Source organism: Rhincodon typus, chromosome 11 (assembly GCF_021869965.1).
Source record: "Rhincodon typus isolate 14 chromosome 11, sRhiTyp1.1, whole genome shotgun sequence".
NCBI lineage: Eukaryota > Metazoa > Chordata > Chondrichthyes > Orectolobiformes > Rhincodontidae > Rhincodon > Rhincodon typus.
The window spans coordinates 63342771-63357129 of NC_063342.1; the positions used below are offsets into that span (position 1 = coordinate 63342771).

The 14359-nt window shown below is 41.4% G+C and overlaps 2 protein-coding genes across 14 annotated transcripts in view; one reads left to right on the forward strand and one right to left on the reverse strand.

Moving 5' to 3' along the window:
- The window catches only part of reps2 (RALBP1 associated Eps domain containing 2), a 362214-nt gene that overhangs the window by 167117 nt on the left and 180738 nt on the right, over nucleotides 1–14359 (forward strand). The window lies entirely within an intron of this gene.
- The window catches only part of LOC109928620 (gamma-taxilin), a 66284-nt gene that overhangs the window by 37629 nt on the left and 14296 nt on the right, over nucleotides 1–14359 (reverse strand). For 2 of the 3 annotated variants that reach the window (XM_020528548.2, XM_048602686.1), the window contains exon 2: nucleotides 3988–4300. In XM_020528548.2, the coding sequence (XP_020384137.1) occupies nucleotides 3988–4285 (298 nt within the window). In that variant the 5' untranslated portion in view covers nucleotides 4286–4300. Of the gene's footprint in view, nucleotides 1–3987; nucleotides 4301–8205; nucleotides 8221–14359 lie in introns of those variants that run through there. The other variant, XM_048602685.1, reaches the window with a different exon arrangement.

Below are 14359 nucleotides of genomic sequence, written 5' to 3' on the forward strand. Positions count from 1 at the left end.
GCTATCATAAAGACCTGCTAAACATGAATTTGTGGGCAGATCCGCTGGGATTCAACTCAGGGGGATTTTACTGTATAATGAAGTCCTGTGCTCCACAGCTAGATGCATTCTCCAGATAAGCTGCTCCAGTACAAACTACAACACTAGCATCCACCCAGGGTGGAAAAGTGACCAGCCATGTCCTCTCCGCAAGAAACAGGAGAAAACCAATCTTCTCATTAATGCTTAATTAGAAAATAGTTGAGCTGAATTGTCAATTAAGCTATTAATCACCAAGGCTCAGTTTGAGTTAAGCCAGGATCACTGAGCTCCAGACTTCATTAGTTCAAATATGGAACTAAAAACAATGTTCCAAACAGCTCAGTATCAGACAGGAAACTCTTCCCATGGTTCGAGTCATATATAACACAAGGATATATACATTTAAATGGAGGTAAATCATTTCAATTCTAGAACACTACAGGACGACACCCTTAGGGCAGCACTGCAGGCCCCTCTCCACTCAAGTGCTTTAGCAATGATCTTCACTACATTATAAGGTCAGAAGTGGGGATGTTTGGTGTTGGCTACTGATAAATTTTCACTATTACAGATAGTGAATCAATCCATTTCCACATGGAACAGGGCTTACACAGTGTGCAATTTCGAGTTAAATTACAAGTAATGCCTTGACCAAACAAGTAACAGGCCATGACCACTTCCAACAAGAGATGGTTTAACCACACTTCCATGACATTCAATGGTATCACCATCATCAGCTTCCTCGCCATCAACATCCTGGCAGCCACACTGATAAGAAAGTCAACTGGAACAGCCACATAAATGCTGTGGAGGCTGGATATTCTACAGCTCAAATCCCGACTCCTCGAAGCCTGTCCGTCACCTAGAAGGTATAAATCAGGTATAGAAAATGGGAACACAGGAGAGGAGGCCATCTGGCCTCTTCAAGACTTCGCTGCTATTTGATTAGATATGCTTGATTCAGTCATGGTCTTAACTTCACCTTCCTTTGTTCCCCACACCCCAAATAATCCACGACTCCCTTGTCTGTTAAAATCTAATCTACCTCAGCCTTGAGTAAATCCAATGACCTAGTGTCCATTGTTTTCTAGGAAAAAGATTTCCACAGAACAACAATTGAAAGAGAGAGATAAAATTCTCTTTACCCGGTCTTATGAGCAAAACCAATGATAATGTGTTCACTAGTTCTAGCCTCTCCTACAAGGGAGACATCCTCTCAGCATACACCCTAGCAAATCCCCTCAGGATCTTTTACATTTCAATATGATCACCTCATATTGTTATAAACTCCATGGGTAAAGGCCTAACCTGTTCAAGGTTTCTTCACATTCTAAATCCTTCATTCCAAGAATGAGTCAAGTGTATCTCCTCTTAACTGCTGAGGCAATTATATCCTGTATAAAATAAAGGAGACCAAAATTGTACAGTTCTCTAGATGTGGTCTCACCAAGGCCCTGTACATCTGCTGTAGCATTTCCCTGCTCTTACATTCCATTCCCCTTGCAACAAAAGTCAATATTTCATTTGCTACTTAATCACTTGCTGTAACCTGCAAACTAATTTTTTGTGATACATGTACTTATCACCAATATTTCCTCTAAACTGTGCAGGATTAGCAGGAATGCTGCTTACCAAGACACCAGATCCCTCTGTACCCAAGTTCTGCAGTGTCTCTCCATTTATATAGTATACCATTTTTCTATTCTTCCTGTCCAAGTGGACAAGTTCACATTTATTTTCTATAAGCCTTTATTTTCCCTCTAACACAACCTTTCTACGTCCTTTTCCAATTATTCATACTCTTGGCTCCTTTGTTAGTTTCCTCAAAAATCTGTAATTAACTAGTTAAACAAGTTTCCTTTCATAAAACCACGTTGGCCCTGCCTGATCACATTGTGATTTTCTAAGTATCATTATTAAGGGATTTGCGCAATTTCCACATGGCAGCGTTTGGTTAACTATTCTAAGGCTTCTGTCTTATTCCTTTTTTCACTAGAGCATAGGAGGTTGAAGGATGACCTTATAGAGGTTTATATCAATGTGCCCATATGATTTTAAGGTGAATAGCACGGGTCTTTTCCCTCGGGTGGAGGAGTTAGATCACAGATCATAGAATCCCTACAGTGTGGAAATCAAAACTGGGGGGCATATTTTTAATTTGAGAGGAGAAAGATTTAAAAAGGACATGAGGGGCAACTTCTTTTTTTAAACACAGAGTGGTTCATGTGTGAATGAACTGCCAGACGAAGTGGTGGATGCAGGTACAGTTACAACATTTAAGAGACGTTTGGATAAGTACATGAATAGGAAAGGTTTGGATATGGGCCAAACGCAGGCAGGTAGGTCTAGTTTAGTTTGTGAACATGGTCAGTCTGGATTGGTTGGACCAAAGTGTCTGTTTCCATGCTGCATGACTATGACTGGAGGAGTTCAATTTGCTATTTTCAATTGACTGGGACCCACTCTTCTAACAAGTGTAACTGCAACAATCAGGCAAATCACGAACGAGGGAACAAAGTCTGGAATTCATACACAGATCGGTCAGGTTTTAACTGAATGGTGGAGCAGGATAGCAGGCTGAATGACACACTTCAGTTCCTACGCACCCATTTTTCTGACTTGGAGTCATCCAAGAAAAAGTGACCGGTGCGCCAACGCTAGCTCAAAAACTCAATCTTTCCACTGTACCATAGCTACAGTGAGTACTATCTTTAGCACCTCCCAAATCTACAGATGTGCAGGTACACAATCTCTAACTTCTTCTACAAATCATGCACCACCCTGACTGGTACATATTCATTGCACCTTCAGTGTGGCATTGTCAAAATTCTGGAACTATTTGTCCAATAACGTGTTGGTAGTATTTTCATGCCAGGGACAGAAGTCAAGGTGATGATTAGGAATTGGAGAGGATTCCAGGCAGTGCCTACGTTCTCAGCATTGAGATTTTTAAAAACCTGCTGCAGCATGAGCAAACAGTCTAGTAGCACTGGAATCAGGGAGGCGGTCAGGAGATTCTGGCAAAAGCTATCAAAAAAAAAAGCTTTGATTTTCCAAATTACAGATCTGTTTGAAAAGACTGAGGGAAACCTAAATCAACGCCATGGAATTGAGGTAAAGGTTTAAAAATGAGTGGTTTGAGATTTTGGATCCCAATTAGATTTCTGAATTATGTTGCTTCTCAGTTTTCAGACACCAGCTCCTTGTAAAGGGGCAAAATGGAAATGGTCATTAAACTAGTACTTAACAAATTTTATACCCATTTTTTACTTAAGAGCCTAAATGTAGCGGTCAAGGTTAGCTGCCCTCTCGCCAATAACTAATGCATGGCTCAGGAATACCAGAATAAAAGGATGACAGACTTGAAATGAGGCAAAGTACATCTCCAAAGGTGGAACTTCAAAACAACATGCATTTTGTTCTCTCCCAATCTATACTTCCTTCGTCAATAAACCTTTCTATCTCTGCATTTTGCCTACCTTGTGTCCATTCCTAAATAGGGCTCTGTTTGATATTTCACCTCACTATTAATAGCAAAGCTTCCAGCTGTCTTTGTTCACTTCACTGGAACTATGTTCCTTAACCACTTTGTTCTTCTTTCCAGTTTCTGATGGACCTCAAGATTAATCTCAGTCCTGCAGGATAATCTCTCCCTTTCTGGCTGGGTGTCAATTTTCCTGCAACCTATTTAGGGAAACACCTTGGGGAGTTCTACTACGCGGTAGACACAATAAAATGCTAGCTAATATTGTCAGTGCTCTGTTTGCCTTCCTTTATTTCTTTATTTAATTTAATCTTTTTCTACTCTATTACCACAAAATATGTTTTACAGGTCTTAAACCAATCAGTACCTTCATTTCATTCAATTGTCTTGCTCCTTCCAGTTAGCACTTGCAATAACATCAGCAACAGAACCTGATGAAATCCTGATTTCAAGTGAGCTACAGAGGCAGCAGGAACACTCACCGAGAGCCTTTTCTTTGTTTTTATCCAAAAGCAGATGGTGCTCTCCCCCAGCAGGGTCCATTCGCATATCCTCACTGCCAGGTATCTCTCCTCTTGTTTCCAACATGACGCAGGTGGACGAGACAGATAGCAGTCCACTCTCTCTGGTGTAGCAGGCCGGATGCAAGTTGCACGCATTTTCAATTATTTTAGCAGTGGTATCCATTGCACGGAGGACAGGAGCAGAGTCAGTGCAGGCACCATCAACCAACAAACCTCTAGAAGCTACATGCAGTCCACAAACCTCCTGGGTTTCCATGGTTTCACCTCGAAACTGCATGTAAAACAAGAAAAAGACATCATTAATGGAATAGGGGAGAAAGTGGTTTTTGATTAACTATGTTTAGTTTGTACACTAATGTGGATTCAGTGTTCTGAATGTTAAAAGCACCACCTGAAAGGAACCAAATAAAGAATGGAAAGGAAGGTGGGAGAATCAGAAACCAATGGACAGTAAGTATAATGGGATTACAATCATAAGATTTAACAGCCAAGCAATTTGAAAGTAAAGATGACTGTGACGTTGGATTGAGGACAACGAAATGTCTAATGGTAAAAGACTGGAGAATATTAACTATAATCTCAACCTGGCTTTAAATACTACTAAAGCCTCAACAGTTTCAAGTTGTTTTTAATCAGCCATCAGTCCAATTTGGGTTTAAAAAAAACATCAAAATAGAACAAATACATTCCCCTATCCCCTGTTAGAAATTAATCTCATCTGTGAAGGAATTGCAAGTTAACTTATTTGTTTTTTTAAGCAATTTATAAAACAAGCAAATGAATTAAAATTATATGCAGGTATAAGTGAGCTTTTATGTCGCTAAGTAAATATTTAGACTGGACTTGTAGTTTTATTTTGGTTTGAGACAGGTACTTAACCGCTGTACAAAGGAAAGACTGAAGCCTCAACAGCAAAACCTGGCCTTTTTACTTGTTCTCTCTCTCTCACTCTCCCCCTCCCCCCCCTGCCATTCCATCCTGGGTTGCTACCTTAAATTATATATTTTTTTGATTCTTGAACAGAAGAATTTTCTTCAGTTCCCATTGTTGCTTGGAATCAGCATTCCCTTTGCAATCTACAAAACTGACAACTCCAAACCCACGAAATATCAAAATGTAAATATAGCCAAATAAATTAAGAATGCACAAGTGTATCTTGGAGACTAAAAGTGGTTGTTGCATTGTCTCAAAACTAAACACAACTGCACCTTCTAAAAATATGTATAATATAGTAAATCTTACATTCTTATATTACCTAAATAAAGGCAGAAAACAGCTTATTATGAAACAGTTTCATTGTGAACAGAGTACAGATTCGCCTGTTAAAAGGCAGAAAAGCATTTGCTCCTTCGGGTTATTCTATGAAATGCATGCAACTTTAAAAGGTCAAACGCTCAGTGGAATGAAAATGATGAATTTAAAATCGCAACATGTTGAAATAACAAAGTCCACAGGGACCATTTTTCTCTTTGATGGTCCAAGTGGCCGAAGTGATCAATATGGCTTGCGACTGCATTGTCTTTAATTGGGATGAAGACAGGAAAACGGTTTGTTATTTGTGACAGAACAGTCAGAAGCCCCAGAAAATATCAGTGTGGCGCACGCACACAATAATTTCATGGGACCAAGACACCATAAAACTGGCCACACACCACAGATCTCCAGCAAATTCTGTGCAATGGTTCGGAAAGGACTAAATTCATACTTGATCATGGTGGCAATTTGTCCGGAGTTGTCAGCACCTTATTAAACTGCAACTCAGTAGGAGTCAGCACAAGGACACTAATGGAAGAACAAAAACTGAAAAGGCTACCCCAAAACCTGTTGCATCCACATCACCTTGATTTCAGAGAAATAAGTTACCTTCTGAACTTTGAGAATGCCACTTAAAAGATACAATTTTTAAAGACAAACACATCTTAGGCACTCTTCAAAATGATAAACCAAACAAAGATTATCCTACTGAGAAAAAGCAGATAACCAACACCAATACTGAATAGACTGTTTCACTTACTAAGTGACATTAGCAACCAGAAGGGAGCTTTAGTCTGCCTTGTCCTGCTTCAGAATGTTGAACAGGACATGAAATCAAGTCACCACGTTTTGTCCAGCAGAACCAGTGGGATTGAAAAACGGCACCATGGATAATTATCTCGCTGAAATATATTACCTCTCACCATATGACAGGCTAACTGTGCGATTTACCACACATTCAAGCAACACAAAGCCTCCTGACATTATATTCGAACTAAAAATTTACATTACAGTGCAGAGGCCTATTTGAAAACTTGCAAAAATGTGACAAAAATGGTTTTCTCCCAAAATAAACATGTAGACATATGTAACCCCCCACAGTCTGCAAAGATCTTCAACATCCGTGATTGCCATTGTTGCTTGTGTACTCCGGTGCAGTTTGTCAAATTCTCTACTGCCGGTCCTGTCAACACCCCAAATTCTGTTGTAATCTCACTCTCACTGTAATTCCTTTTGTAGGAAGGCAGTTGAATGGGGTTCACATCTACACTGATACTGGAGATTGTAGCAATTGATGCATTTTTTTTTAGAAAGACTTAAAATTCACCACAGTTTGCTGTACACAATGGAAGCCTGGTATTTAGTGACAACTGCAATCTCAAACGTGTTTTAAAATTCACATGGTTTTAATTCAGTGCCACAGAGCTGAGTAGCTGTGGTGGGAGCAGTTACTGTTGATTTGGCAGTAACAGTAGGGAAGTTAACATGTACACACTGATGTGCTAATTCTGTTTCACTCACAACTACGATACTCGTACGGATCTAATCAAGCTCAGAGTTCAAGTGGTTCAATTCAATATCAAATCCAACAGAGGAGTCATTTGAGCTAATTTGATGTAGGGTGAGGGGGATGCCACTTGACTGCAAGTTTCTTCACAGACTCTCACGGGCAGAATTGTTGTAGATCATTGGGGAGAAAATCTAAGCTGGGAATGCCAATTCAAGTGAAACATATCCAGAGTTAACCCCAGCAATGACGAACAAATGCAAACATGTGAAATTATAGGGTTGTTAGGAACCTTCTGATTTAGTGGGGAACTGGGGGGAATAGAACGGAATGAGTACACAGATACATGGAGAATAGTTCTGGCATTGTGCCAACATAAATTAATCCTGCAGTCAACTTGGAAGCATCAACATGGAGCGGGGAAGCAGCCTTCAAAGGAAATAATGCACCAACTTCAATACTCACTCACTCCATCACCACCAGAGCACGGAAGCAGCAGTGTGTACCTTCTACAAGATTCACAGCAGCAACTTAACTAGGCCTCTTCGACAGCAGTTTCAAGACCAATGGTCTCTATCACCTGGAAGGGCAATGCCAGCAGCTCCATGGGAACACCTCCCACTTGCAAGATCCCCCTCCAATCCATGACTTGGAACGAATAAATCGCTGGGTCAAAATCATGGCAGCTAAAAGTGTAGTAAAGCATTTTCATCAGTAATAACCACACACCCAACTAATGGGTCAATTACAAACGTATGACTCTCAATCTACATGGCAAGGGTCAATTTGAAAGCCACGGAGGGTCACCCACAATTGAAAGGCCTCACGGGAGTGAGGGAAATAAAAGCAAAACTGGTATTAATATTGGGGGGGGGGGGGGGGGGGGGGGAAGAGAAGGTGTGTGCGCGTGTGCGTGTGCGTGTGCGTGGTGGGAAGCAGGAGATGCCTGGGCACCATTTGCCTTCACTTCAAGCATTTGGCTGCCCCAGTACAGCTACAACATTGGCATCTACCCAGCAAGGTTGAAAATTGTCCAGCAATGTCCTGTACATAAAAGACAGGACAAATCCAACTCTGCCAACCTCAGCTCCACCATTTTATTTTCCATACTCAATAAAAGTGATTGAAGACGCCATCCGAAGTGCTGTCAAACTACATCTGCTTAGCAATAACCTGCTCAACTGACACCCAGTTTGGATTACTCCAGGGTCACTCAGTTCCTGACCTTATTACAGCCTTGATTCCAACATGGACAAAAGAGCTGACCTCCAGAGCGGAGGTGAAATTGACAGACCTTGACATCAAGGCTGCATTTGCGCGAGTGTGGCATCTGGGAGCCCCAGCAAACATGGATCAGTGCGGAACCGTGTGTGTGTGTCGCTCGAAATGGACCTCACTACCAGTTGGAGTCATACCTGGCACATAAACAAGTTGTGGTTGTGGTTGTGGTTGTGGTTGTTGGAGGTCAGTTATCCAAGCTCCAGGACATCTCTGCAGGAGTTCCTTAGTCCCATTTATCTTGAGTTGTTTCATTAACAATCTGCCATCCACCCTAAAGTCAGAAGTGGGAATGTTCGCCAATGATTCACAATGTTCAGCACCATTTGCGACTTCTGACATACTGAAGCAGTCCATGTTCATTTGCAGCAAGACCTGGACAATAACCAAGTTTGGGCTGACAAGTGGCAAGTAATATTCACACCACAAAAGTGCCTAGCAATGACCATCTCCAAGAGACAACTTAACAATCATTCTGTGATATTCAACGGCATTACCATCACTGAATCCTGCGCTACCAACATCCTGGGGAACTAAACACGGTGGTCAGAGGCTAGGAATACTGCAGTGACCAACTCAGCTCCTCACTCCTAAAGCCTGTCCACCAACTAAAAGTCACAAGTCAGTAGTGTGATAGAATACTCCCCACTTACCTAGGACGGATGCAGCTCTAACAATACTCAAGAAGCTTGACACCATCAAGAACAAAGTGTCCACTTGATTGGTATCATTGACATTCAGTCGCTTTACCACTGACACCTAGGACCAGTAATGTGCACCATCTACAAGATGCACTGTGGAAATTCACTACGGCTCCTTAATCAGGACTTTCCAAAAGCAACAACCACTAATATCAAGATGCACAAATGCAGTAGATACATGGGAACATGACTACATGCAAGTTCCACACCATCCTGACTGGGAAATAAATCGCCGGCCCCTCTCTGTCACTGGGTCAAATTCCTGGAACTCCCTCCCTGATGAAATTGTGGGTCTAACAATACCATATAGACTACAATGATTCAAGAAGGCAGCTCACCACCATCTTCTCATGGACAACTAGGAATAGGCAATAAATGCTGGCTTGGCCAGCGACACTCATGCCATATGAATCAATAACTATATGTAAAAATAGAAAATGCTTTGTTGCACCATATTAAAGCTTTGAACTTGTTTTGTAGATTGCACCTTGCGACACAAAACCAGCTTCTCACTCAAGCAACATGCTAACAATCAGAGCCAGCCTGATCCCGGAAGTCAATACATCAACAGTGAGAGGAAGCCCTTATAGCACTGTGGTAGTGCCCCTACCTCTGGGCCAGGAGGTTTGGGTTCAAGTCACATCTACTCCAGAGGTATGTTATAACATGCTTGGATTGGTTGATTAAAAATATCTATGAATAGCCAAATCACATGCACAAACCATCTATTATTAACTAGCACCTCATGTTTCTGGTGAGCAAGTGTCATCTGAACAAATTTTATCAACATTACACATAACAAATTACCCTACATAAAATCAATTTTGTTGAACTGACAAATCTAAATTTCAACATATACACTTGTGAATGAGAATAGTTCACAGATTGTGCATTAAACTATAAAACTTTTTATTGGATATGCAGTAAAATCTTTGTTATCCACCATGCTCAGGAAACGGGCAGCGCCATTTAATGGTGACTGACAATACTCTGGACACAAGAAAAGGTGCTGTTGTGTCTTGGAGAGCTTTAGGGAACAGGGAAGCTACTGGGCACTCAAAGACCCCAGCAGGACAACACAGGAAAATAACCACAACTAAAGAGCACACAGACACCATGACTTTAACAGCGGCTTTTACAGAAGTCTTTTACATTGTGCTGACTGTTGCTTTGAATGCAACATTTTTGTAAGACACAATAACCAAAACTGACGCAAAATAATTTAGTAATTTCAACACAAATTTAATAATTTCAATGTAAAGCCAAACAACAACTCCTGCAGATTTACAATCTACTGTTATAATTAGTTTTCTGAAAAAAAAAGGAGTATGTCATCTGAACACAAAGTGATCAGTCTAGCTGTCAAAAATTGTGGTTGATAGATTGCTGGATAATACCTGTGTTTAGCACAGGTCTCAACTAATTTTTATAATATTAATTCTGCGTTACATATATCACCCAAGTCCCTGGTCCACAATAGCATCTTTTGCCTAAGAGAAATGACTGCAAAGTGAGGGAGAGCTATTTTACTAATTAATTGAACAAATTTCCCACAAACACTCAAAAAAAGCAAAGTCAAGTCCACGAAACTTGATCTTCAATTTGGATATTTAGAATCTTCTAACTGTAGATGCTGCGTTATGTTCACAGTAGGCTTGGATATTTCCAATTTTAGAAATCTAAAACCACATGAAGGCAGTGAATTGCGGAATTCTTTACCACAAAGGGCTTTTGAGGCTGGATTGTTAAGTATATTCAAGGCCAAGACACACAGATTTTTAATCAGTAAGGGAATCCTGGGCTATAGGGAAAAGGCAAGAAAGTTGATAATTATCAGATCAGCTGTGATCTCAATGAATGGTAGAGCAGAAACAATATGGCCTAGTATTGCTCCTACATCTTACTGACTTATAGAATAACTAGACCATTACAGTGCACCCTGAACAAGAGTCAATGATTAAGTCTGTACCTTCAAATAAAAAAGATACTCAATAGGTTACCCGACAGTACAAGCTGGTCTACTCATGTTGACCTTGGTGATTTACTGCAATACAGACCTTGGGATTTCAATTAATAAGTGAGTGATCGACAAAAGAACCGAATGTGATACAAGGAAGAACTTTTCTCTTGCAGTGAGTCGTTAAGATCTGGAATACAGATCTGGTCAAGGCAAATTCAATTATGGTTTTCAGAAGGAACTGGATAATTATCTGAAGACAGAATATTTACAGGACCAAGGCTAGGGAGAGGAACTAGTTAAATTGCTGTTGCAGAGCACCTGGACAGACATTACGAGCCAGAACATCTGCTGCTTTTAACCCTTCTGTACTTCTATGAAAAACAGTTGAAACCACAGGCCACACCTTCAGGCAGCTGATGCATAGCTCAAGAGAGTTTTCTTCCATCTCCACGCTTTCTTGTTCTCCCATTTTCCTTGAAAGCATTACCAGTCAGCCAGTCTGTTCTCAATCGCGCACAGTTCTCTGCCTGAACCCTGATCTCTGCCCTGTCCACACAGTACCAAAGCCTCGCTGCCAAACTTGCCATCCTTCATGACTCCAAAATGGCCAACAAGCCTTGCAGGCACTCGGTCACTGCACCTTTCTCCACCTCCACTAGTGTAATCCACCAGTTTGGGAGAACCCTTCAGTGTTTGGTACCATTTCTGCCCGTCCCAAATCAGCCAGCAACTCCAGCTAGGCCTCACACCTTAGGTGCTGGCAAAGCCTCCAGTAATTCATAACAAGGATAGCCAAGGGAGAGCGTGTGGGGCTCTAAGGGAACAGACCACTTTTATAACCACGCTCACGAGCTTAGGGCTTCCTAGTACACTTTACAGCTAATAAAAATGTTTAAAAATACCACAGCCAATACGTGCACAGCAAGACACACCTCCCCAAAAAGATGAAATAATGATCAAATTAACTGCTTCAGTGGTGCTGGGAAATGAATAAAAAGATTGGTCAGGATAATGGTTAGAATTCCCCTGCTCTTCTTCCAATGGGGTCTCGTGGGGTCCTATCCATCTGCCTGAGGGGGCAGACAGGATTACATCTCATTCTGCACTTCCTCAGTGCACCGAAGCAATGAACTAAACGGAATCTGCAAGATTTTGGACTGCAACTGGACCCACAATCTTCTGATTCGGGCGAGAACACTACCTACTGAATCCCTTTCAAAGCTGTCTGATCTGTATATATACATGTCTATACCAACAGAGATCTGACTCATTCACCCACACTACTGCAACATTGCAACACTAGCAAATGTCATTGTAATGTAGCAGCTGCAGACCAGACCGGTATAATGCTTCAATTAAAAAAACATGAAAAATGTGAGTAACATCCAGCGCTTTGTGCATATAAACAAGTCTGTCAGGCTGCAGACCTGGGGTCTCTATCAACGCAGTCTCTTTCATCCACCTGTGTTACTGCAGAGTCCCTCTCCTTTATTTCAGTGATACAGGTGCCTGCAAGACTGAGATTAGAGAAGCTGGGCTTGCCTTCTTTGGAGCAAAAGAGATTGAGAAGGCATCCGATTGGGGTATACAAGAACGAGACAGCTTTAGACAAAGGTAGACAAAGAAAAGTGTTCCCATTTACTGATGGTACAAGGACTGGAGGAGATAAATTTAAGGTTCTGGGCAAGAGATGCAAGCGGAGAGCAAAGGAGAACCTTTTTTTCACACATACTGACTATGAGCATGTGCAAGTGAGTTTTGCGATTATTTAGCATATTTGACATAGTTGATTGTTTCAAAAGAAAATCAGATTTGCACTCAAGTTTAAACAAAAAGCTTATTATGCACACTGGACTGATCTACAGTGAGCCAGCATGGATACCTTCAGATGAATGGCCTCCTTTTGTGATGTAATTGAAGAATCTATCAGCAGCAAACACCCCTTAGGTGGCTCAGGATCAGTAGTGAACGTATTTTGGGCTGTTGTCTGCTTTAGTGTTAGCGCCACCAAACTGATCAGCAACTCATACACTCACACCGCACCACACCACACCAAATGAATGAACAGCATCCTTTAAACTGATTGTGGCACTCTGTTAGTTCTACAACTCGCATTCGTTGCTGCTTACGTAGCCTGTGGCAACTCCAGTGTTAATTTACCAGATCTACCAAAACTTGATAGACTCATTTCTGCTTAATGCTGACCTTGGCAAATGGACATGTTTACATTGGGATTGCTGCCAGCTATGCAAGCTTCAGGAGCTGGCAGATCCAAACCAGTAAAAGACTAAATGTCAGGAGACATAAAAAGACAACAGAGGTCAGCAATACCACACCAGAAGAACTTTTAATTTTAAGTGGCCTTGATCAGATGATGCAACCAGAGACATTAAAATGTGATCATACCTTTCAACTAACTCAATTATTTTACAAAAAAGTTGTTTTAGGAAGAATACGAGTCACACATTTCTGCACATAAAATAGACTGGAATTCTAACTCCCCTCTTTTTAAAACTTCCCTCTTTCAGTGAACTACTGGTTAATTATCCAATTTATCCTGGTTTTTTGGCTAAACATCAAATTTAGTTTAACTTGTGAAGTACATTGGAAGATTCAACTATGTTAAAGATGCTAAATAATCACAAACTGATGTTGTGGTGAGATTGCCTGTAAAGCAGCTCACTGGTGAGGGAGCTGGCTTGAGTCAAGTGCGAGTACAGGGAGCGAAGCAGACTGGGCCCCAAATTAGAAAGCAACTCAGGTACAGAGAGGCTGGCCAAGACAGGAAGGGACTGGGAGGACTGGAAATTTGAGTCAAGTTTAAAACAGAAGTGGCCATGACAGGATGGAGGTGGTCGGTGAAGGGTGACATGCTGTGAGAAGGCCAGTTAGTGGAGGGTATAACTGGAGCTAATCTTTGCACACACATTTATATTTACTTACAGAGTTGCACATTACAAACAGACACTTCCTAACCCAAGCTACAGTGTTAGCCAATCTCTTTTGCTCGAATTATAAAGTGACTAAAGAGGAACCAAGTGTCAGTTTTGAAACTGACAGCCCTAATATTTGTAACAAAAAGAAACTGTAAAGGAGACTTAAAAATGAAGGTGATATTTCCAGGGCTGATAATTCATTCCGGTCCTTCCGGTGCCCACTGGTTGCAGAAGGGCTTAAGTACCAGCAGACACAGCATGTTCATTTTTCAGGTATACCCGGATGTGAAAAGGCAGTCATGCAGAAAAACTGCCTACTTCCTGGATCTGCTGACAGGCACTCTGGCAAGGCCCAGGAGCTGTCTCACAAGGAGGTCTTTATGTGCCCACTCTCCTCTGCACTGGGTGGTCAAAGATCAAGAGACTGGATTTGAAATTCAGCCGGAAATTAAGGAGTAACCACTTCAGGTAATGAAGGAGGAGTTGTAACCTCAACCATCCTGTGTAAATATGAAACACTCGCTGGTTTGGTTTGCAGAAATGACAGGAAGTCTCCAAGTCTATGAATCAGCAACATTCTGTTGCACTGAGACTGATGTGAGCAACACCCTTTGTGTCAAAGCCCCTGTGTACTAAGGGAGACTTGCTAGGAGGGAGCTTTATGTAGGGTCACCTTGATCCTCTGGACAGCTGG